Source organism: Squalius cephalus (genome assembly GCF_949319135.1).
Source record: "Squalius cephalus genome assembly, chromosome: 14".
Classification (NCBI taxonomy): domain Eukaryota; kingdom Metazoa; phylum Chordata; class Actinopteri; order Cypriniformes; family Leuciscidae; genus Squalius; species Squalius cephalus.
The window spans coordinates 31,776,664-31,801,832 of record NC_137135.1 but is presented as its reverse complement, the minus strand read 5'-3'; the positions used below and the strand labels follow the sequence as shown (position 1 = coordinate 31,801,832).

The window sequence follows — 25,169 nt, the reverse complement described above, 5'->3', positions numbered from 1 at the left end:
GGCCCTTAGAAATTCCAGATACATTTGGGAACATGTAACTGAATTTATGTTGGAGCAAATAAATGAAAAGCAGGCAACAAGTGCATAACACATCTGATAGTGGCCAGTTGCATAAACGTAGCCTCTTAAGACTATCTCAAGAGGTAATTTGACCAACTAAAAATGACTCAAGAGGTAATCAGTCTTACTTTGCTGATTCAGATTAGAACAATCTAACTTTTTATGCAACTGACTTTAAAAGAATTAGGAATTAAAATGAATCTTCAACTAATCTAAGTATTTTATGCAACATGATGCACTCCTTAAATGCTGTTAAAAAGTTTTGATTTGTTTAACATTATGGTCACAAAATCACATAATTATTTATTTCATAGTTAAAGTCCCACTATAAAATGTGAGCATTGTAATAATGCAGAATGAGTAGGAGTGTCCAAATGTTTTAATGGTAGTGTAAGCGCTATTCTGTTATAGTACAGTGATTACATATAGCCTACATATGGCATATATGGTAATTCTATGTAACGATTCTTGCGTTATTACATAACGTTCTATACAGTAAATATAAATAATATCATAAATCTACATAATATTTGGTACAAGAAGTTTGATTATTTGTATGACTGGATGAGGTGTTGACCGTCCCAACATGGCGGACTGACGCCTCCAACTTCTGGCATCTTCAGTGTGCGCTTACGTCATCACGCACTTTCGTTCAGTCGGAGTATGAAAACAATAAACAACCCGTTGACCAGAGGAACCGTAGAGGACCTGTCGCAAATTTGAGTGACATATATTATTATAAGACAGAACCGGAGTGACCATTTTCAACACAAAGAATCTCTTGTAAACGCTGCTGTGGACAAATTTACGTCCGAAAACGAAGAACCGGGGGATTTTGGTGTCAAAAGACAGGAAGTTAGACGGTTTCACCCGCTCTTGTCCATCCTAGTTGGCTTGTATTATTGTATTCTCACTTTCACACACTACCGAGGGGGGTTTAAGTCTGTTATGCAGGACTGGTCTCTTGTTCCACCACCTCTCAGCTCCCTCTCCCCGTCTGCTCTGGCCCTATGTCTCGGTGGCTCTTCCCCTGGTCGGGCTCAATAAAGAAACGGGCCTGTCGGTACCTCCTGCAGCACTATCTGGGCCACTTTTTGGAGGAGAGACTCAGTTTGGACCAGCTGAGCTTGGACCTGTACAATGGCAGCGGTGTCATTAGTGAAATTAACCTGGATGTGTGGGTAAGTGTGGGGTAAGACATGCCCAGGCCGGTTTCCTTGTCCCCTTATTGCCAGTGTTTCGCAATATCTGGACTTGAGTTTGAGATCAACACATCTTGTTGAAGGAGCAACTCGTGTTTCCAAAGGTTTGATGACTTGTGCAGAAAAGACCGCATCTTAGATTCTCTTCCTGGTCTCGAGACACAGTGACAAAGGTTTACTAACTTTTGCTTTCGCACACTTCTGTGGTGGTGTCATCTGGGGGTTGGTGGAAAAGTTGAGAGAAAAACAGTGTAATAAATAATGAAATGGATAAAAATATTAAAATAAATAATAATAAATTGATAAATGAACAAATCTAACATTATGATAATATATTTAAAAATATGTATATTTTACATATTTATAATATACATTTTTCCAGAGTATAAATTGTGTTTAAAAGTTCAACAAATCAGTCAATATACTACTATGGAAGTAGTTAAAATTGTCATTCATATCAATTCATGCATCACCTATTTTCATCATAACATATAGGTCTGGCCTACAGGAAAGAACAGTTTATGTTTGATCTATCTAATATTGTGTTGGTCGTATTATACAATGATTTATTGCTTGTCTTTGTTGAATAATACAGAAGATAAAAAAATAATCGTATATTAAATTGCAATATTGGTAAATAAATAAACCCAATTCGATTATTTTACAAATTCGTTCAGCCCTACTTTATACAAATATATTTCATAATTTTAAAATAGGGGTAAATTGAACAAGGATGATCATATTTGGGGGCATGTTTCATGAATTAACATCCTTCTCCTGTTTCACAGTCATTTTGACATCTTCTGTTCTTATATGTGATCATTTGACCTTCAGACTCACTAACTAGCCTATACTCTGAATCTTCTTTTCAGGCAGTGAACGAGTTGTTGGAGTCGTTGGGAGCTCCGCTGGAGATTGTTGAAGGTTTTGTGAACACCATCACAGTGACTATTCCCTGGGCAGCACTTGTGACCGAACACTGCACCCTTGAAGTCACTGGATTGCAAATAACATGCAGACCCAAATACAGAACCAGTGAGTTCTGTTGACCATTCTTTGTGGACTCGTTTGGTTTGATATGTATAGCCATATTTTATACAGGATTGAGTTACTGCTCAATTATTTGTTCTGTGATCTCTGTTAGACGGAAACTGGGATTCTCAAGGGTGGTCGTCATGCATGACGTCCAGCATGCAGCTGGCCCAGGAGTGCCTGAAGGACCCGCCCGAGGCGTCAGAAGAGCCGCCTGCTCCACTGGAGGGGCTGGAAATGTTTGCACAGACCATCGAGACAGGTGTGTATCAGCTCTTGAGTCTAGTACATTTGTATATTGATTCATGAAGTTAAACTCTCCTAAACTTTCCTTGATCTTTGACAGTTGATTTTCATCCATAGCTCTTATAGTTTAAAAAAAATGTTTTATGTATTTATTTCTATTGTTATTTAGTTTAAATATTTAATTTCATATATATTTTTATTATTAATTTAAAACAACAAATATGTACATTTATTAATTTATATGGGTAGTATGCATGGATAATATACTCTCAGCCAGTGATTTTCACTAAATAAGCCTTACAGGGTGATTGAGACCCTGATGTGTGGCAGACAACCAGCTTACTGCAATTTATCACATGAACGTGTGTGTGTGTTTGTGTGTTTGCAGTCCTACGCCGAATAAAAGTCACCTTCCTGGACACTATAGTGCGAGTAGAACACCATTCCCTGGACGCTGAGGCTGGGGTTGCCTTAGAGATGCGCATTAAACGGTGAGGCCATCCTGATACATCCAGGGATGTATTTTGTTTTCGTCTGTTTATTTATAAAGTATTATGAATTAATAGTGTGCCAGCTAATGTAACTCGGTAGATGTGCCATTAATAAATGGGTCAGTATGATGTTTTAATGTTTTTGAGAAGAAGTCTCTCGTGCTCACAAAGGCTGCATTTATTTGAACAAAAATACAGTAAAAAACAGTAATATTATGAAATATTTTTACACTTCAAAATAACTGTTTTCTATTACAATATATTTTAAAATGTAAATGAATCATGTGATGTCAAAGCTGAATTTTCAGCATCATTACTCCAGTTTTCAGAGTCACATGATCCTTCAGAAATCATTCTTATATGCTGATTTGCTGCTCAAGAAACATTTCTTCTTCTTATTATCAATATTGGGAACAGTTGTGCTGCTTAATATTCTTCTTGTGGAAACTGCTTTTTTTTTTTGTCAGGAATCTTTGATGAACAGAAACTTCAAAAGAATAACTTATTTAAAAGTGATTTTTTTGTAACATTCTAATATCTGGTTTCACAGACAGTGCTTTGATTAAGGCAGGTTATGCCTTAGTTCAATTAGGACATTTAATTTGCTTTTATAAACATGCCTTAGAAAAAAAAAGAAATCATTACTGATGTGCATCTAGAGACAAAACAATGGCAGTGACATATTATAAGAAATCTCAGTGCAAGTTGCTTTCAGTTCAAACAGGTCTAACATGCATTTTTGTCTGGGACTAGCTTAAGCCTTGTCTGTGAAACCAGGGGGTAGATGTCTTTACTGTCACTTTTGATCAATTGATCAATTCAATCTAAACAAAAGTACTATGTTATTGTAAAAACATTTTTGCCAGTCAAAATACTTTTTTTAAAATGTTTACATTATTTTCGTCGATTCACAGGTTAAGCTAAAAATACTCATTGGCTCATGTGCATTCCATTGTTTGTGACCAAGCTGTGTTTTGTCCCTGGTTGTGGTGTGTGGTACTGCAGGGTGGATTATTGTGATGAGGCTGTGAGAGACTCAAACCAGACAGTGCCTGTAGACATCCACCAGCCACCAGCCTTCCTGCACAAGATCCTTCAGCTCAACTCCGTACAGCTGCTTTACGAGACCCTGGGAGGATCACAGGTGAGGAAACTATACAACCTGTTAGTTAGTGTTTACGTTTAGTATGACTCCCCTTTTTTCTGCATTTCTGTTCTAGCTTGTGTACTAATCTAACTTTTATTTTAAACTTAAATATTATGTACCACAAATATTGTTGGCTATTATGATAAATTGCTTGTGATGTTCCTTATTTTTAAGGCGCTTTGTTTAAAAGCATCTGTTAAAAGCATAAATATAAATGTTGCTTTGGCAAGCATACTTTTCCTGTCTGTAATGGACATTGTCATTCAACTCATCCATTTAGGGGCTGATTCATTCTGATGTCATGGCGAGCAGCAGGGAGACGGATAAGACAGATGAAGATGATGAAGATGATGATGCCTCCGATGCCCCTCAATCATTGCATCCCACCCAGAAGCCCCCTGAGCCTCTGCTGATTGGACAATGCTCTGGATTCATAGAGACAACAGTCAAAATTAAACAAAATGAAATGCTGCCTGGGCCCAAGGTTTGTGTGCACAATAAGGAATAAAAAAGACTGAATAAATGAATAAAGGATTTTGCCATGTTTGTTGTTAGATATATGATGTTAACTAACCAAATAACATGTATAATATTATAGCTGTATATTACGGCCATATGGATACACTCAATTTCGTTGATACACTCATCTCTGGCAGATAACAGTATACTTCCTAATTGTATCATTTAAACAAAGCAACTTTACAGAAAATGCTTGAAACTATATGTATTGTGAAAACAAACTTAAAATATTGAATTGAATAGGAATTGTTATGTGAGATGGACAATCATGATTCTTTTTAATCAGATTAAATGATTAGATCATTGCTTGAGCATGCATGTAAGATTTTGATGAGTTCAACACAAAAGATATTCTGAACTTCTTTTTCCTCTTAGTTTGAGTTGGATGGTAAAGTAGGGTGTCTCCACCTGCTGCTGTCCCCCAGTCAGATCACTCAGCTGACAGACCTCCTGTCCTCCCTCTGCATCGAGACATCAGGTAACATGAGCACTCTGTTGTGTGTTTAGTCATCGTCTTTTAACATGCGTTATAATTCACTGCCCCTTTTTAAACGTCTTTAAGTATAGTACAAATGAGACTCATCAACAGGCATCATGTGGCTGTTTGCACCAGCATGAATTTAGCCATATTCTTGTATGATTGACAGTGTCCAGTGCTCTTTCTCTCTCTGTTTGTCAGAAGGCAGTGGTGGTGCTGGTCTGTCTGGTGGGGGTGTTTCTAGGCCTCTGGGTTCTGATGATCTGCGATTGATTGAAGAGGATCTTAGTAAGCAGCTGAACACAGAAATGTATGACAGAGACCTGGAGTTGGACTCAGAGCCCTATATCAGCACCATGGTGAACGGAGGTGAGAATAGGCAATATTTTGTTGAGGTTATTATAGATAACTGATTATAATTGTGGGTATGTTCAGAATGGCACACAACTAATGACTATTTTTGCAGTAATCTACTGGCCTAAAGTTTGGAATAATTATGATTTTTTTCTTTTCTTCAATGTTTTCGAAAAAAGTCTCTTATGCTCACCAAGGCTGCTCATTTGATCAAAAATACAGTAAAAACAGTAGTGCTGTAAATGTATTATTACAATTTAAGAGAACTGTTTTCTATTTGAATATATTTTAAAATATAATTTATTCCTGTGATGGCAAAGCTAAATTTTCAACATCATTACTCCAGTCTTCAGTGTCACATGATCCTTTAGAAATCATTCTAATGTGCTGATTTGCTGCTCAAGAAACATTTCTTATTATTATCACTGATAAAAACCTCTGGAACTATTTCTAGTTCTGTATTTTGCCAGAATTGCTTAATTTTTTTTAGTTATTCTGTGTGTTTTGATCTTCTGTCCCAGACATGTTTTATTCAATGGGTCCTGGCTATATGACCAGCAGTGTGTTGTCGACACGCTCTGGGAGTGAATTATCTGACAGCGATATGGAGTCGTCCATTCATAGCCAGAGCAGCTTGGCTCCACAGGTCAGTGCTTATATGTGCAAAGGTGTTTTCTCATTCAAGTTCAGAATGATTCATTCAGGTGTCCGAACTTTCTTTCAGAGAATGACAAAAACATTTTGCCTTGTTACAAACACATTTATACTTTTCTCTTGTTAAGTCACATTAGATTTTGCTCTATTGTATTTTGCTGTATTAAAAACAATTAGCTAATTCTTTCCTGTATCTTAAAAAGTAGAGCATGGCGCTAACAACGCCAAGGTCATTGGTTTTATTCCCAGGCAATGCATGAACTGATAAACGGTATACCTTTATACTAGTCACTTTGGTTAAAAGCATCTGCCAAATGCATAAATGTATAATATACAGGGTCTAAGATAACACACTTTCCTTAATACTAATATATTAATAACTTAATATATTGATGTTGATCAAGTCCATGGACCTGTTTTGCATCAGCTACCCATGTATGTATGATTGGCCTGCTCTTTATGATGTGTCTCTTACAGGGAATGCTCAACTGTCCTCGTCGTTATCCTGTACCAGGATCCTTATCTAGTTTGCCTCAATGTAGCAGACCTCCAAGTATGTATCTAAACCTGTTTTAAACACACACGTTTTGTATGTCTGCATTCCATTAACTTTTCATCTTGCAATCCGTCAACAGTGTTTTTGTTTTCTTTTCCAATAGAACGGTCGTCTCGAGACGGCCAATCAGAGCCGATGAAACCAGATTCGTTGCTTCGCCTCTCACTGGGCGGAGTCACCCTGACTCTTTTAGAGCAGGACCCGCCTCCTGGGCCGGATGGGCTCTCCTCATTGGCTGAGGTGTCAAAGTTGTTTTTCCGTGAGCTTGCGTTCTTTAAGGACAGCATGTTCAGTGAGAGAGACTTTCAGAACCTGAGAGGAAGCTTTGCTAAAGCATGTGCCCACTCCCACATCAGGTACGACAGGAATCAACTGCTATGCTCACTGATTGTATATGTACGTGCACACACTTCTTTTGACTCCCTCTGACCTCTGGTCCTCAGGGTGACCGGTGCAGCAGTGCAACTGGCATGTGAGATGCGTAGCGCAGGGCGACACATCCGAGCCACGACCTCCGACCTCTCCTTCAGCAGGCTGGAACTGCTGGAGTGCCTGTGGGACTCGGGCGGTCCACAGTACACAGAAGTAAACAGCACATCTTCAGACTCTTAACACCCAAATGCTATTATCTATCAGGCTTTCTGGGTTGGGTGATGGGTTCACATTTTATGTGTTTTTAATTTTCTTCTGAAGTCCACTCATAAATTTAGTTTCTTTTACCAAAATCAGTCCTTATTTATTTATTTGTTAATCTTTACTATAAAGTTCAGCAACCATCTTCCCAAACTTTTCATGAAAATGCCTATAAACCAGTTGTTGTCAAAAAAGAGAAGTTTTAAAGTAGATGTTCTCAACTCTGCCCATCAGTGTCCACTTTCCTGCAGAGTTTTGCTCCAATCCTAATTTAATCAAGGTTAAAGCTAAACTCTGCAGGAATATGGACCTCGAGGGACAGAGTTGAGAAACCCTTGCTTTATAGGCTTCCTGTAAGACAATTAAGACAGTCATAAATAGTATTGAAATTTTAGTTGTACTGTAAAATAAAACAATAATATATTTTTTTTTAAATCAATTTTTACAGTTAAATATTACAATAGTTATTTTGTTTCATATTTCTATTTAGAAGTAGTAGTAATAATAATAATAACCATTAATAATAATAATCAATTAAATCTAACTCATTAACTAATGTTAACGAATTGAGCAATATTGCAAAGTGTTACCATTTTTTATGACCATTTTCTCCCTGACCCTTAAAATGATAAAAAGCTTAGAATTGAATAGCTGCCATTTTAAGACTACATGTAAATTACTTATGATTATGATTGGCTGGCCACATACTGACCTAATATTTGACTAATATTTGAACTCTTTTTTTACATAAAGTGCAGTAATGTCCTGTTTTTTATTAGATGTCCTCTTGAAACACATTTGCTACATCATTTTGTAGAATATTTTGTTTAATTTTTTTCTTTTTTTTACCCTGTTGAACTCTGGAATACAATCTGGATGGTAAAAACATCCAAACGGCCTTATTACCAGAAATTAACCAGTTGTTCACCAGATTATTACAGTGGTGTAATCGTTTAGTAGCTCAGTAGCTTTGCTCAAGGATAATCTTAAACAGATGTGATTACAGTTTGAGTTATGACAAGTCAGACTTGCAAATCCCCAACAGGAAACATCTTGCAGGCTGATGAAGGTTCTGGAAGAGGTCTTTTGAAATGCTTGTGTGTTTCTTCTCCCAGCTTTTGCAGTTCCAGTCAGCCGGTGTCTTCACGATGGGCACCACTGCCAGACCCTGTGCCCAGTTCCACCACAGTCTATCTGAGAAGCACATGCGTAAGGTACTGCAGAGTCTTGTGGCATTGACTTGTGAGAAGTGTTCTTGTCTTTAATACTTTCGCTTTAGGTCTATGTTAAACTGTTCTTGCTGTTTTCCTTCGTGTAGAGGGGAAGCAGGCGGCGTGTGGTGCGCAGAGACAGCTCGCTGCGGGTCGAGCTCGGGGAGCTCAGCTCTGAGTTGGACCTTGACATTCTGGGCCGACTGGAGGACATCCTGCAGGCCCTGAGCTACTGTCCATCGCCACCACAAAGAAACACAGCTCATGCTGCAGAGGTCACTAGATGCTCCTGTTCAAAAATAATAACCCATTCCTCACCAGAAAGGCATTCACAATGAAATTGGCTCTAATGTATAGTTTATTCCTCTCTCTTTTTCTCTACAGTCTCATTTGTTGGAGCTCCACTCTTCTCTCCTGCTTCAATCTCCTTACGCTGTGCTGAAGGTCCGTTTCCCCATCCCTGACCTTCGACCCCCGGGGCTGAGGCGGCCTTTGAGCCAGCGGGCAGTGCGAAGTGAGACCTTGAGTCTGCAGATCTCTAATCTGGAGCTGAAGTCTCAGCAGGGGCCAGACGTTCAGCAGGACGGCCCCTGCAACACAGGAGCCAAACTTACTAAACTACTAGAGGCCTGTTTCACCGATCTGCACGGTAAAGCATCCAAAGATCATTTATTCATTTCAGTTATCACATACACTAGCACTCAAAAGTTTGAAAGAAATTAATACTTTTATTCAGCAAGTAGTGTGTCTCTCTAATGCCTCAGCCTTATATGCTGGGCTAAATGTCTTTTTTTTTTTTTTATTACAATTTTATATTCTTTTTTATAAATGAAATTCAATTTCCATTTCCATTTTTTTTTTAATAAATGTTGTTGGTCAGTGCACATTTTTCTAAAAGTACAAAATATATTTGCTGTTAGATTTTATTTCTGTTTATATTCTTTCTACGGCCTAGTGTTGAGGATTCAGTGTTGTTTTCTTTCTAAATTAATTTGATGTGTGTTTGTGTGTGTTTTAGGAGTGTATGAAGGCTGGGAGGGAGAAGCATTTCCCTGTATCCGTGTGCAGAAGAGCCCAGATTCGCAGAACCCTGATGGCATTCCCAGGTGAGTGTGTCTGAGATTATGCTTTGGGTAAAATATAATACAATATGTTACACAAATCTTTAGAATCTTAGCTCCCTCTCTTTTCCATCTGTAGGATTCAGGTGCGAGTGAATGAGGGAGCGGGATCTGACGGTGTGGGTGTGTGTGAAGGGGTGAACAGGGATCTGGGGCTGGGCTCCATGTCTCTGGAGAACCCATGTGAACTACGAGAGAAAAACAGCTCTCCCTTCTCATCCAATCGCACCATGTTTGAGACGGAAGAGGTACGTCCAGTCTGCCCGTCTGTCTTTCTTTCATTCATTCCTAAACTTCACTCATTCTCTGCCTCTTTCTCAGATGGTGATCCCAGCTGACCCAGAGGAGATGGAAGAGTTTCAGTCTCAGTGTATATGTCAGTGTCAGTATGTGGTTGATATCACGTTTCCTGTAGCTTACATCCTTCTGCCGAGTAAAGAGGCTTTTCTGAGCATCTATAACAGGTATCGCTCAGCACTTACACATTTAAAAGAACATTGATTTCAAATACCCTTTTCAGCATAAATTATGATTATATGCATGTTTTGTCAGGTACAAAATTAACTTCTTTTTTTTCTTTTTTTTTGCCAGCCAATTCTTTGTATTTTCCAAAATAAACTAAAACAAATTTCTTTAACTCTTTCCCCCCAGGATTAATAATGATCTGTTGATGTGGGAGCCTCCTCCACCTCCTCCGTCCCCTCCTTCTGCTCCTCCTTCTTCTTTTCAAAGTTATCGTAGTCCCTCCCACCAGCACAGATCTGAAGAGGATGAATTTTACCTCTGTAAATCTGCATTCAGGCTGGGTTAGTCATGATCATCTGCTTCATATTTCACATTAGGAACATTTTGGCTCAGGGTTATTTTATTATTATTTATATACTATTATAGTGTATATTCATATTTTGAATTTCAACTTATTTCAATTAATTGTCATGGCAAGTTTAATTATTTTTTTTTTATATATATTTAGATTTTGGTTTAATAGTTTTAGTTAACAATAACTGTTTTGGATTGTGCTGTGTTGAAAATCCTTTACCTAATTTAAAAAAACGATCCGCGTTTGAAATTGCTGGTAAATCTCCCATTATGCTAAATTATCATCAGATATTGGATTCAATCTTTTTGTCACCTTGTTTTCTCTCAGTTAGCACAAGTTTTTAGCACAAGAGCTGACTGATCGTAGGCCTCATTGATCTGAGCTTGATCTTGATTTCTTTGAGTGAAAAAAGTACACTAGCTTATTCACCTAAAAAAAAAAAAAAAAACCCTGAGGTGCATAAGCTCAGATCAATAAAGTTACAAGGTGGGGAATGTTTAAAATAAAAAAAAAGTATACCCTGTGTGAGCAAAGTAAGTAAATTTAGTCCAATGCGATAACATCCTACCAGACTCTCGTACATTGCATTTGTACAGAGAGTCTGGCCACTCTCCATTGACAAGCGTTAACTTTTGACGTAACCCTACAACTCAAACTAGCGCACGACCTCAACGTCATCGTTCTCAGCCACTCCCTCTGTTCGCTGATTGGATCGGTAAAAATTTGACCGGAGAAAACTCACGAATATACCGCAAACCCAGACTGAAGGAAAATGAAAACTGAGTACGTAGGAGGGCGGAGCCAGGCTAACATTAACTAGCATTTTCAGGAAAAAGAAAATCCTCTCTGGGTCAAAATGTCCGAAACACAACATGAGGGTTAAAAATTAATTCCTAGTGTTTTCACTCATGCCAGAATCTGACTCTGAGGAAGAGGAGCCTCAGTTCTACTCAGCCAAGCAATCAAAAAGAAGGAAACACTCAGAGCCTCAGTCCAGCCACGCACTGAGTCTGCTCTGTTTAACAGTGCTGATTGGAAAAGGCCGCCTTCAAGCCATGACAGACAGCAAGGTAAATTAAATGGAAAAATAGCAAATTTCAGAAGTAGACACCAATACCAGTAAAATTGTACTTTTCCAATTCAATTCACATTTCACAAATCCAATTTTGATACCATTTTAAAGAATGAAGCTGGACGTAAAGTGGACCTCTGTCACGGAGAACTCATTTTGGACTTGGAAGGGGGGAAGATTTTTAGTGTGACGCAACACCAGAACAATCCCAATCTCAGCTTCCTGACCATAGAGAGCAAAAGAGTGGAGCTGTATCATAAAGGTGAGCTGTTAAAACTCTTCCTGTAGTTTTTGCATGGGGGAAAAGTGTTCTGAAATGACAAATTATTTGTGTGTCTTTGGCTCTTTATACAGCGGAGGTGCCGGACTCCCCTATTCCTGTGAAACTGGAAATGCCCAGGTTCACTTCCCCAGGTCATCTGGACCCTACCATTTACCCCACAGAGGTGGGGGTGAGCAGCGTCGGTGGCCGAGAAACCGGCGTTCAGATGCTGTCAACTGCCATTAAAATCACATTAGACCTTGAAAGGAATGTCAAGGTTAGTGCATTTACTTTATCAGCATACATACAGCATACTTGCAAAATGTAAACTATATTACCGCACAACTCTGATTTGCTTTATGTGACTATTAGGCATTAAGATATTATACACACTAATAAAGGCCATTGCACACTGAGTCCGAAATTCGCATCCGAAATTTTCGCACGTTAAAAAAAAAATTCGACCTCACGTTATGTCAATCACGCTTGCACACTGTCTACGAAACTTTCGTCCGTAATAAAAAAATTCGGATCGGGTTCGATTTTCTGCGTTTTTCGCATCCACAGCCAGTATTTTGAGAGGTTTTTTGACAATTCAGAGCCACCGTACAAGCGAACGACAAAATCCATGTATTATTTGGGTATAAAATATAACCTGTATACAGCTGTTCTGTCTGCCCAGCGCTTCCGCCGGCCGGCCGGCCGTGTGTGTGTGTGCCAATCTCTGTTCAGGATCGATTGGTTCACGGAAATTGGTGGTCTTCTTTTTAATATGTTGCTCCAGTATCGCTAGCAAAGCATCAAACTGTTCCACTGACATTCTGAGGTAAATTTGGAATCGCTCGGGATAATTTCGCAACTCCTTGATAAGGCGTACTCTCCTTCCTCTCGGCACAATCTCAGGATTGGATGGACCCAATATTTCCTCTTTCTTTTTCTCTTTTTAGAAAGAGGGCAACAAAATCATCCTCACTGCTTGACGAATCCATTTTGTATTTTTTGCGTTTTTTTCCGCAAAGGATTAATAAATACGCATCGGACTCAGTGTGCAAGGTTTCTGTGCCTGACGAATTTTAAGGCTGACGAACACGAAAAAACGCATACGAAAATTTCGGACTCAGTGTGCAATGGCCTTAAAGGTAGGGTAGGTAATCCTGTTCAGAAACATTTTTTTTTATACTGGGTGAAATGGTCCTTCCATTCTGATAGTAGTCAATACATTATGTGTTCAGAAAAAGGAATGGAAAAAATCTGACCTCTGTAGCAGCTGCAGGACAGTAAAAACTCTGACCAATCACTGCCATTCGGTGCGAATGTAAAGAACCAATCAGATGCCTTCATGTCTCGTGCCCGAGCACCACTGCGTGCACAGCCCTGCGTGCACTCATCATCACATGTCACCGTTCCCGGAAATATTCAGCTCACTACACCGAGTAAGCAGGAGTTTGCGGCACAATGGCTGAGAAAATGCAGCAAAAAGTACCAATGCCAGCTTTGCTACTTTGCTAAACTACTTCCTCGGACCCTGCCCGCACTCTTGAACGACCTCCTCTGCTTCGTCCCCGACCCCGGAGTGGACCTGTCCTCGAACCGACGATGCGGTACTTGTCACCGGAGTGTAACGTTAGTCCTCATCAGAGTCAACAATGTTTTCATCATGGAAACTCTTACATGCAAAACACCGTATATGTTATGACTCTTACACGAAATTCACCTTCATCACAGTTTAACTGATGGTAATGGAAAAACGTGTATCAATGCAACCTAGCTTTGCCTTATAAATATAGCTCGTTACCTATAGCCTAAATATAGCTCGTTACCGAATCAAACAAAATATATTTTAAACTTTACCAGTATCGATATGCTAGCTTGATAGTGAGTACTAAAAGCCATCATATTTGTTTATATTCATAGTGATAAAGTTAGGTATTTTATTACATGTGATTCTGACATGATGTCACTGCATGCACTGCGCTCCTTCCTCTCCGCTCATCTCAGGTAAATAATAAATGCGTCTTCAGCTGAGCCTGAGCGTTTGGCGTCAGCGCGTTCATGTGTTTTGGGGGCGTGGCTTTGGAAGGAGCCCAGAAGGGAGGGGGTGGAGTGAATGGAAATAATGACCTGTGTTTACAACAGTCGTGAGAGGTCTACAGACACTCGATTTTTATACTTTCTTTTTCAGAGTACTTACATTTTAATTATGTATTGGTATATAAAGACAGTTTAAACAAATTTGGAATGTTTTTTTTTCTGAACAGGATTACCTACCCTAGCTTTAACATCAGGATTTTTTGTAAATTGGCTTTGTCCTGTGTACTGTGAAAATTACTATTTAATCTGCTTTTCGCCTGTCGGTTCTGTTAAAAATAGTTGTTTGTTTTTTGTTTGTCACCTATAAGTATTCATCTCATTTTCTCTGTAGGAGTTTGTGGTTGCGCTGCGACTCCATGGTGCTACTTTACGACATCACATGGCGTTGACCAATCACAGCTGGCATGAGCAGGTACCTGTTGGGAACTAGATTAGATATGTACTTTAAACAGGCATGTGGATCTGTCATGACCATCTGGCTGATGTCTCTCTTCATTCTCTATTCAGATTGTTGATTTCCTTGATGTCATTGATGATGACATTTTAGGCTACACCCCACCTGCCGTCATCACAGTTCTTCACACACACCTGGCCACCTGTGCAGTGGACTACAGGTATTGTGGTAACACTGAATGTTTGGAGAAGTCTGGCAAATGCTCTTTGTTCTTTCTGTCAACTTTCTTTGTCTTTTCTCCCTCCAGGCCTCTTTATCTTCCTCTGCGAGTTTTGTTTACAGCTGAGTCCTTTTCTTTATCCAGCAACATCATTGTGGACACCGCAACCTTTCACCTCAGGTACTGGTGACTGTAGTGTGATCCTAAACGCTTGCACAAAGGTTAATTGATTGGATCTAACCACTCTGATATCTACTTTTAGGTTTATCTTAGATGACTCTGCATTGTACCTGTCTGATCAATGTGAAAGTGATACAGTGGATTTGAGGCGAGGTACAGAACAAGCATAGCTTTTAAAATCTGAATTTGCATTAATGTGGGCCACCTCTAATCACACTGTTTTTATGTGTCTCAGACTATGTTTGTGTATTAGACATTGATCTACTGGAACTGGCCATAACGACTTGGAAAGGAACTGACTCAAGTAAACTGGTTAGTGTCATGCTAATCTTCACCGGCTTGAAGATTTCATAGCATTTGACTTATATTAGTTCATATATTAGTGACTTACAGTGCATTTATTTGTAAAATCATTTAAATATGACGAGTAAAATCACCAGTAAACATCAATATTTAAGGTTATATATTTATGTTAAATAATAAAATAATAATATTGCAGGACTTCAGCTGCTGCTTAATTTAATGTCAACTTCTCACAAATGTTTTTTTAAATCTTCCATTTTTTTAATAACTATCTGTCTGTCTTTATGAATATTTCCAGACTCAGCCGCTGTTTGAGCTTCGTTGTTCTAATAATGTAGTTCACGTACACACCTGTGCGGACTCGTGCGCTGCTCTAGTTAACATGCTGCAGTACCTGGTTTCCCAGGGCGATCTACACCCTCCCCCTCGCCACACATGTCCCACGGAGATCGCCGGACAGAAACTTCTGGTGAGATTTGTCTTTTAAAGTTGTACTATAGCTTCTTTCCCCCTGCTTGTTTTCAACTCTAAAATGTCTGTCTTTTAGCTGTCAGAAAGTCCCGCATCCCTTCCGTCCTGCCCACCAGCAGAGACAGCAGAGATTAACCAGTGCGACCTCACAGATGCCTTGATTGACACTGAGAGAATCCTTCAGGAAGAGACGCAAGATTCTGGTGAGACTTTGCAGTTGTTTATATAGATCTAAGAAATATCTAGAAAAGAACATGTAGAAATCAGTTAATGTTTTGTTTATGACTAATATTTTATAGATTTGAAAATGTATCATTTTAGAATATATTAAGAGTTTGTGGTCGGTAATGTGTTTATGAAAGAAGTCTCTAATGCTCACCAAGGCTGCATTTTTATGATGATACAGTAAAAACGGCCAAATATTGTCAAATATTTTCACTTCTGTTAATAATAGGATGATAGTTGTTTGTTTGTCACCTATAAGAATTCATCTAATTTTCTCTGTAGGAGTTTCTGGTCGCAGTGCGACTAAATTATGTTTTTGAATATATTAAGACTAGTTTGTGGTCGGTAATATGTTTATGAAAGAAGTTTCTAGTTGCATTTTTATGATTAAAAATACAATAAAAACAGCAATATTGTGAAATATTATTACTATTTAAAATAACTGTTTTCTATTGTGTATTTTAAAATGGAATTTATTCATGTTATGGCAAAGCTGAATTTTCAACATCATTACTCCAGTCTTCAGTGTCACATGATTCTTCAGAAACCATTCTAATATGATGATTTGCTGCTCAATAAAAAGTTTGTATTATTATTATCGATGTTGAAAACAATTGTGCTGCTTAATGTCAAATTACTATACTGTCACTTTTGATCAATTTAATGCATCCTTGCTGAATACAAATATTAATTTCTTGACCTTTGAATGGTATAGATTAATGGTTATTCAAATTTGTGTATTTGCCCAGCAGGTTCTCCTTCCATCCGGCGAGCCTCGCCTGTCTCAGTCTATCTGTTCCCGGGAGAAGCCCCTAAGCTCCGCCCCTCTGTTCTAGAAGGGGAGGAGTCTGATATTGATGGACTGGTCACCACAGCTTTGGAAGCTCATGCAGATATTATGTCAGAGGAAGGCTCAGAGGGTTCCACCGACAACGATGATTTCTGCATCCTAGAGGCTCCTGGGATGGGCATCCCAGTATGTACCCTCATTTGTAATGTTCTTTTAAGTTGCTTTGAAAAAAATGGGTGTACATTTTTTTTTTTTTTTTTAGAAAAAAATATTTTTTACACCTTATTTCTTTCTTGTCCTTTTCTCTCTTGTATAAGTTAATAACTTGTCTCTCTGATAGCCTAGAGACGGTGAGCCTGTGGTGACCGTGCTCTCCCAGGGTCTTATAAAGGTGCGGGATGGATACTACTCTCGGCCACGGGGCAGTTCAGATCTGCTACGCGCCCCGGCCCGTTTCCCAGTGCCTCAGAACAGAGTGGTGCTCCGAGAGGTGTCCGTTGTCTGGCACCTGTACGGTGGCAAAGACTTTGGCGGCAAACCCAGCTCAGCCCATACACCACACAGCCATAAGTAAGTCTAGCAGAAGGTCTGAGAAGAGAGAATTTTAGGGTGCTTGGTTTGATTAGCTGGTCCGAACCTGTGTTCGATTGCTCCCTCTGCCCCCGCTGGATTGTGTTCACACTGTATTGTTTGATTTTGAACCACGGTACTTTTGCGTCATCAAAGCAGCAGCTGTTTACCCCAGTTTATTGGTAATGATGATGCAGGAGAAGGTGGTAAAATGCATACTAGTGTTGCTCACCTCACTTTTATATTTTAGTTTTTAAACCTTTGGTTTTGTTTCCAAAGCGTCAACACATAACGGCAATTGCGTCTATCTGCCGCAAATTTACTGCAAATGTTCTGAAGAACTCGGGAGTCACATTTTTGCTGAAGGTGGGCAGAAATGAGAAATACATTCTCTCTGCTTGCAGTGTGTCATTCACACTTGTCAGGAAAGTGAGTGAGAACACACACAAACCGATTTCACGACATAAATGGGTTCACGATTTAGTACGATTGCGTTCATTGGATCTCATTCATGAAACATTCGTAAATATACGAGTAAATATGTGAGTGATTTGCGCGTAAAGAGACATTCCCGAAAATTCTTCTCCTGATTCACAAATACTTCGTAAACGTCAGATTTGATAGTGAAATGTGTGTGTGGGTCAATGAATTCCAATCAGTCGTAAATGGGACGCGCGTGCACGCTCATTCTTAATTACCATAAATCCCGCCCATTAAAACCGACTGACAACTATATATGGGCATCATATTATGACACGAAACGAAGGATTTCAACATGTCTTCTCAAAAGCGAATGAAGAAGAGAAATTTCTCAGATGCAGAAATTGAAGTTTTATTATCAGAAGTTCATTCAAAACGCCACATTTTATTTTCAAGCGTACATAGTGGCGTACCAGGTCCTAAAAAAAAGGATTTTTTAGGTAATAGGCCTAATGCTTTTACCTAAATGCTTTAGGTAAAAATGCTTGGCAGCAGATGCAGTCAATGGAGTTTCATCTGTTAATCGAACAGTCCCAGAAGTGAAAAGAAAATGGTTCGACATGAAGCTTGACTGCAACACTTGTAACTTGCGGACTTGTAAAAAAAAAAAAAAAAAAAAAAAAAAAAACAATAAACAGCTTGAATATAATTAAAAAAAAATTAAAAAAAGACTTGCGGACTTGTGTTCCGTTTGCAGATGCTATTACTGGCTCTCGTAATAAAAGTAAAAAGAAAAAACGTATGTAATTACTATATATAATAATTTTTCAAAATGCTGTGTAAAATGTACCCGATTACGGTGAATTAAAAGGCAGCCTTATTAATGAGCAAAACATTCGGATGTTAAACGCACTATTTACGGGTGGCTGGGAGCAGGTGTAGATTTCTTTCGTACCAACCAACATTTGGGAAATACGAACATTTTAATGAATCCGAAAATTTACGCCAGAACCACTTTACACACGATTTACACAAAAATTCGTTCTGCTCGTGTTTCATGAATGAGACCCATTATCAGCAGCGAACCATACCGGAGTTTACATGAACCGTACCACAGACCACCCTTTTTTATGCGGACTCAGGTACGGTTCGCGGATTTGCACCCAAGTTCAGAAAACAGTGTTCATATCATCAAACGATCCAAACTCTGACCCGGGTGCGCACCAAAAGTGCCAGCATTAAAGCACCTTTCATGAATGCATGGAAACGCGTGAAGCATTTTCAGACCTGTTAATTGTTAGCTTTTATCCAAAACAGGGATTTCAATTGTTGCAGTGTTGCATTTTCTTCTTAGTTCGGTTCGCTTTCACAAGGCAACATTTCAAAGCGTACCAAAATGTGTTTATGAAAGTCTTATGAGTAAAACCTGTGTCAGAGAAGAGCAATTACACAACATTTCAAAATGAAGAGGCTCATTGGTTCTCAACTGTGATAACTGATGTGCTCACCCACAGAATCTGACACTGCTGCTTTTTGTTAGTAACGCATTTCCCATTATGAATTTTGAGTGCTTTCTCATCCCCGAACTGCTCCAGAGTTCGTTTACAATCGGGCCAAGATTAGGCCTCCTTGATCAGGCGATCTCAAACCGATCTTTTTAATGCGGATCCAAGCGTGATTGCAGTGTTCATATATGCCCAACCAGTGCCGAAAAACAAATGCTCTAAAGAGCCAGGTGTGAAAATTCCTCACGGTTGTTTGTGTCTCTCAGGGTTCGCTCAGCTGCTCCCGGAGCCCGTGGTTCTCCCTCTCGTTCAGCAGTGCCCTCACGGCCCCAGAACTCTTGGCGGTGGGTGGGAGGAAGTGGGCGGCAGCACACACTGCTTATGGAAATACAACTGACAAAGGTATATTGTACTGAAATAAGCCATTTAAAGATTCAGAAAGCCTTGATTCTGACTTCTTTCTCTCTCTTCAGGTCAGTTTCCAGCATGAGACGTACCCAGTGGTGACGCCCCCTGCTGCAGGACTGGATGCAGAAGGACCAGGCCTTGGGGAGCAGCCTGTTTCCCGACAGGTGTTTATCGTCCAGGAACTTGAGGTGCGAGACCGTCTGGCTTCCTCTCAAATCAACAAGTTCCTGTACCAGTACACCAGTGAGAGCATGCCGCGCAGAGCCCACTCCAACATGGTGAGTTACAGAGAGGAATAGGACGAAAATAAGGTCCTGTTTGTGCCTGTGTTCTCACCTGTCCCACTCGCTGCTGTAGTTGACAGTGAAAGCGCTACAGGTGATGCCTGAATCAGGTCTGGGCGGACCGGAGTGCTGTCTGAGAGTCAGTCTGTTGCCGCTGCGTCTCAATATCGACCAGGTACACATTATATTTTCAGCATAGAGCAAATAATGTTTTATATCAGGCTCGTTTAAAGCCAAATACACATTTGTTTTCATTTCCCAGGATGCACTTTTCTTCTTGAAGGACTTTTTCAGTAGCATGGCTGCAGGAGTTAATCCTTACTTACCCGTCGACCCTGCAGCTGAGGGTAAGTCTGCCCCCTGTAATAGTGTAGATTTTTTATTTTTTATTACTATTTAGGTTTAATTTATTTCAGTTTCAGTTTTAGTTTTTAGTTTAGTTCAGTTTTTTATTTCCAGTTAGTAATTTTTAGTGCTTCAACTTATTTCAGTTAGTCAAGGCAACATTTCTCATTTTCTTTTAGTTTAAGTTTGTCATCTAATAGTTACATTTTATTTCAGTGAACAAAAAAAAAATGTTTTAGTTAAATAAAAACCCTGATATGTATTTAAATTTATAATTTTAATTGCACACATTTCTTTTTTTAGTCATTTTAAATTGAATTGTGTATTGTTGCCATTTGTGTGATCTTTATTTGTGATCATCTGATCCCAGTGAGGACTGACGCTCCTCAGAAGGCTTCAGACGACACAGATCCTGCCTCTGGATTGGGCCATGATCTCGCTGCTTCTGTAGAAACAACCTTTAGTGAGCAGAGTTCCTCCTCCGCTGGCTCCTCGTCCTCCTCTGACCAACCCATCTACTTCAGGTAGAAGATCTGACGTCAAACTGCATGACAAAACTAGTGTCTAAATCAGAATCAATGTCTGTTCACACTCTTTCTCTTTTAGAGAGTTTCGTTTTACCTCTGAAGTTCCCATCTGGCTGGACTATCAAGGAAAGCATGTAGTCATTGAGCAGGTTGGTGATCACCTATATAAAATAATTGATTCTTTATGTTCATGTGGTCATAAAGCCAGTTTATCTGTGTAGTTTGAGTGCTGAACCTTAAAACAACAACATAAGCTGCCCCAGTTCTTCTGAATAATATCAGTGGTTTGTTTAGCTTAACTGCTGTTATAATAATGTATATCATCTCTGGTTTCATAGGGAACATTTGCAGGCATTCTTATTGGTCTGGCCCAGCTGAACTGCTCTGAACTGAAGCTGAAGAGATTGTGCTGTAGACATGGGTAAATGCTTTCATTCACAAACACATCCTCGTCTTTACTTTTTGCCTGCGTTTCTATTTTCATCTAGATCTGAAAAGTGAGTTGTTGTTTTGTCTCAGGCTGCTGGGTGTTGATAAGGTGATTCAGTACGCAGTGAACGAGTGGCTTACTGACATCAGGAAGAACCAGCTGCCGGGGATTCTGGGAGGTGTAGGTCCCATGCATTCTGTTGTACAGCTCTGTGAGTATTTCTGTGCAGAAGTGTCTAGTCTCAAGTGCTCTGGCTTTTTTTTTTTTTTTCAGTGATGTTGGAATTTAATGGCCATGAGATTAATCTTGAATATTCAGATTGAATGCAATCAAGTTTTCTGTCCTCTACAGTCCATGGTGTGCGTGATCTGTTCTGGATGCCCATTGAGCAGTACCGAAAGGACGGGCGCATTATCCGAGGCCTCCAGAGGGGGGCGGCATCATTCGGCACCTCTACAGCCTCTGCTGCCCTAGAGCTCAGCAACAGACTAGTGCAGGCAATTCAGGTAAATACACACACATATAACCAATCTTACTCCAAACTACTGTTTATAGATATATAATATATTTTATTATTTTATGAACGTTGAATGTTGTTGCTGTTTACCCCAGATAATCACTGGTAATCATACTCCAAACTACTGTATATGTATATATAATAATTTTTTTTTTTTATGAAAGTTGAATGTTGTTTCTGTTTACCATGTTACTAGATATTTTTATTAGATTTTCTTTTTGAAAAATTATATTTATATATTTTTATTAATTATCTTTAATTATTTTATATTTTAAATTACAATTAATTATATTTTACTTGCTGGTTTTCCATGTTACTAGATATTTTTAATTCGATATTTTTTTTTTTGATAGATTTTTCAAAATTACATTTATTTATTTTTGTATTATATTTATGTGCATCATTTGTATATTATATTATATTTACCATGTTACTAGATGCGCTGAATTTGTTTTTTTCTTTATAGATATTTTTTAATTTAATGAAATTATTTATTATATTTGTATGTATCATTTGTATATCATTTATGTTTTTATTTGTGTAAAACTTTAATAATTATATTTATTCTATTACATAATTGTATATTTTATGTTCATTATTATATTTGTTGCTGCTGGTTTACCATGTTATTAAATATTTTACTAAATCTTTATTTATTTGTATTATATTTATATGTATCATTTTGTATATCACATTTATTTTGTTTTGTTACATTTTTATAGTTATATTTTTTATATATATATATATTCATCTTTTTGTTGTTGTTGCTGTTCACCTTGTTGCTAGATATTTTTTATTTAATATTTATCCGTCGCACCACACAGTAAAACAAAAAGGCATAATAATAATAATAATATTAGCCTAATGTAATATAATAAGAAGCCTATTTCCTGTGCATTTCTAGGCCACCGCTGAGACCGTGTATGACATCTTATCTCCAACCCCACCTCTGACACGTTACATCACTGAGGGACGCCCCACTCCCCGTCCCAGACGCACCCCCCAACCAGCTGACCTCAGAGAGGGTGTGGCCAAGGCCTATGACACTGTCAGAGAGGTACGTCCCTATATCATTACAAGCATGTTCATCTCTGCGACTAATAAATTTAATAAATGTATAATATAAAGTGTTTTTGGCTAATTCAACTCATCTTATTCAATTTGACATTGCCGTCTTTGCTTTCCCAGGGTGTGATTGACACCGCTCAGACTCTGTGTGATGTTGCGTCTCGTGGACATGAGCAGAAAGGTCTTCCTGGAGCAGTGGGCGGGGTTTTGCGCCAGATCCCGCCCACTGTGGTCCGTCCACTTATAGTTGCCTCAGAGGCCACTTCAAACCTACTGGGAGGAATGCGGAACCAAATTAAACCAGATGCGCGGAAAGAGGACTTCTTAAAATGGCGCACCGAAGTTGGCCAAGAATGAGATTGACGGGCGTTTTTGTTAGTATGAATGTAAGAGTGTGATTGTGAGTTCATCTGTGAGTATCAATGCAAAAACAAGTGATAATTGAACTATTTTTAAGTGGCTTCCACATAGTTGCACACTTTGTTTCATGCAATGCAATGTTTTCCACCTGCACTTTTGCTAGAAGCGAGCGCTCTAGACCGCCAAGTGCAGCTCAGTCTCATCTTGTCGTATTGAAACGTATGCAATCATATCAGTCTGTAACTTTACCTGTGAGCTCAAGACCGGATGTTTCCCCTCTCCGAAATACGCATTTAACATCTGATTGAATTGATACTCTCCCTCTGAAGTATTACAAACATAATGTTGAAGTTCTTATTTAGGTAAGGTGAACGGCTCATTAAATACATTGAGGTGGCCTTACCATACTTTTCACTGAACACTAGGAAAGTGATTCTTCTTGTCCACTTGTGTTTTAAACACAGTCCTCTATCTTGATGTCTTTGTGCCATAATTATACTGCATTGACATTTATAAAGATCTTATTTTAAACTGTCCTGTTTAACTCTTTCTTAAAGCCTAAACTAATGCATATTTGAGTGGTGCAATCAGTCCCAGAGTCTCTGTACGGAAATGATCACTCTTGTTTTCTATTCATCCTCTCTTCTTTCAGAATGTGATGAAGTTTTGTCTTTTTGTCTTGGTGAATCTTGAAAAATGTCCAGGGCTGGGTTTCTCAAAAGCATTGTGAGTGAAATTGCTTCCACAATCTACTTTATGCGTATGATGCTTTTGAGAAACAAAGCCCAGGTCATATTTCATCTCAAAATAAAAACATATGTCATTTATTTAGTCATTCGATTTTACATAAAGAAAATGAAGCCTGTTTTAGAATTTCTTACATTGTGACATTTATTTTCTTGTCAATTTGCATCTATTGTACATTTAATTCTCCTGATTCTCATTTTCAATGGTGATTTTGATTTCTGTATTTAAATCAGCATCAAGACAGTACAACAAACACCCTCATTATATATAAATACTTAATATATCATTATTTTTTCATGCCAATAATGAGAATTGTATAGAAATGTGCTAAATTGTCAATAAAATAATGTCACAATGCAAACTTTTATTTTCTAAAATAGAATTTTCTTTCCTTTATTCTTGTGGTGAAATATGCCCAGATTTGCTCTTGACAGATTCAGCCTTTTACCTCTCATTTGCTCCTAAATCAAACATGCTTGCTTTCATCTCATTAGTTGCCTTCCTACATTTAAATATTTGATTTCATATTTGTGATAATGGCTAGTGAAATGTAAAAACTGATGATGTACATTGAGCATCTGATGTACTTGATATGCATGAAAAAGCGGTGGGCAGTTGGTCGGTTGACAAAGGGCTTGTGGGTAATGTTACTTTCACTTATTTGTTTTTTGTTAATGGCATAACTGTGTAAGGGAAGTGAGTTTTTGGTGTGTTTTTATGTGTGTCTAAACTGTGTGTGTTTGAGTGAGTGTGTAAGGACATGCATGTTTGTGTATTGATGGTTGACTGGCCGGCTATGTGATTCATAGCTATCGGTGAGTTTCTTCTGTAATTACAACTATATCATACGCTGTAAGAATTACCTGTATAGTACCAAGACAACGTGTAAACAAATTAATACAAAAAAAGGAATAAAAATGTGCATTTGAAAAATATTGCAATTGACTGTTGTAAATGTTGTATACACAGAGACAATAAAGGGATTTAAAAAAAAAAAATTTAATATAGCTTTATAGGGCAGATTTCCATTTAAAATTTAAATTAAATCAATATTTTTTAACATTTTATAGTTTTACATATATGGCTCATAGTAAATAAATAAAAATGGGGTGAAATTTCTTATTTGGAGTCTGCCACTAAATATCCCATTATTAAAAATTACAATTCGTTATACAATGATATCAAATCCTTGTTTTATACATCTTGCCCCTGCCTGACAGACAGTCTGCCTTCATAATTCTGTTGATTCTTGCCTGAAAGTATGCTAGTGTAGGTTTCTTGTGTTTACTTGTTACCCAACATTTTAGTTAGGAGGACAGAATTCACAAACATTATGATAATTTAACAGTTTTGAACAAGAAGTTTGGAAATCATTATTCAGAACCACCAGATAAACGCGTGTGTGTAATTGTAATTCAGTCACTAATATATAATCATATTATTACCAATTTCTATT

The 25,169-nt window shown here is 38.4% G+C and overlaps 1 protein-coding gene across 3 annotated transcripts; it reads left to right on the top strand.

The window, feature by feature from the left end:
- The first annotated feature begins 329 nt into the window (after positions 1-329).
- Positions 330-24,646, top strand: atg2a (autophagy related 2A). Of its 3 annotated transcripts, none has more exons than XM_079893189.1 (42): positions 330-1,241; positions 2,135-2,297; positions 2,407-2,556; positions 2,929-3,031; positions 4,037-4,175; positions 4,459-4,662; positions 5,073-5,175; positions 5,380-5,544; positions 6,051-6,175; positions 6,661-6,736; positions 6,843-7,095; positions 7,183-7,324; positions 8,488-8,586; positions 8,691-8,858; positions 8,968-9,232; positions 9,602-9,689; positions 9,784-9,952; positions 10,026-10,168; positions 10,356-10,510; positions 11,440-11,594; positions 11,708-11,858; positions 11,951-12,135; positions 14,281-14,361; positions 14,457-14,563; positions 14,651-14,743; positions 14,826-14,896; positions 14,979-15,055; positions 15,345-15,515; positions 15,594-15,720; positions 16,492-16,718; positions 16,873-17,102; positions 19,294-19,429; positions 19,501-19,713; positions 19,793-19,894; positions 19,982-20,066; positions 20,435-20,588; positions 20,671-20,740; positions 20,930-21,012; positions 21,111-21,232; positions 21,373-21,527; positions 22,443-22,595; positions 22,727-24,646. In XM_079893189.1, the coding sequence occupies exons 1-42, from the start codon at positions 1,071-1,073 to the stop codon at positions 22,961-22,963; spliced, it is 6,066 nt and encodes a 2,021-aa protein (XP_079749315.1). In that variant the 5' UTR covers positions 330-1,070; the 3' UTR covers positions 22,964-24,646. The 3 variants fall into 3 exon arrangements, with proteins under 3 accessions (XP_079749315.1, XP_079749314.1, XP_079749313.1); XM_079893188.1 differs by having other exon boundaries at positions 5,377-5,544; positions 16,495-16,718; XM_079893187.1 differs by having other exon boundaries at positions 5,377-5,544.
- The last annotated feature ends 523 nt before the right edge of the window (positions 24,647-25,169 follow it).

Excerpts from the sequence above, each read along its gene's own strand:
- atg2a (XM_079893187.1), top strand. The coding sequence starts at position 1,071 with ATGTCTCGGTGGCTCTTCCCCTGGTCGGGCTCAATAAAGAAACGGGCC. Across the intron at positions 19,895-19,981 it reads TGCGTCTCAATATCGACCAG|GATGCACTTTTCTTCTTGAA; the intron begins GTACACATTATA and ends TTCATTTCCCAG. Across the intron at positions 20,067-20,434 it reads CGTCGACCCTGCAGCTGAGG|TGAGGACTGACGCTCCTCAG; the intron begins GTAAGTCTGCCC and ends ATCTGATCCCAG.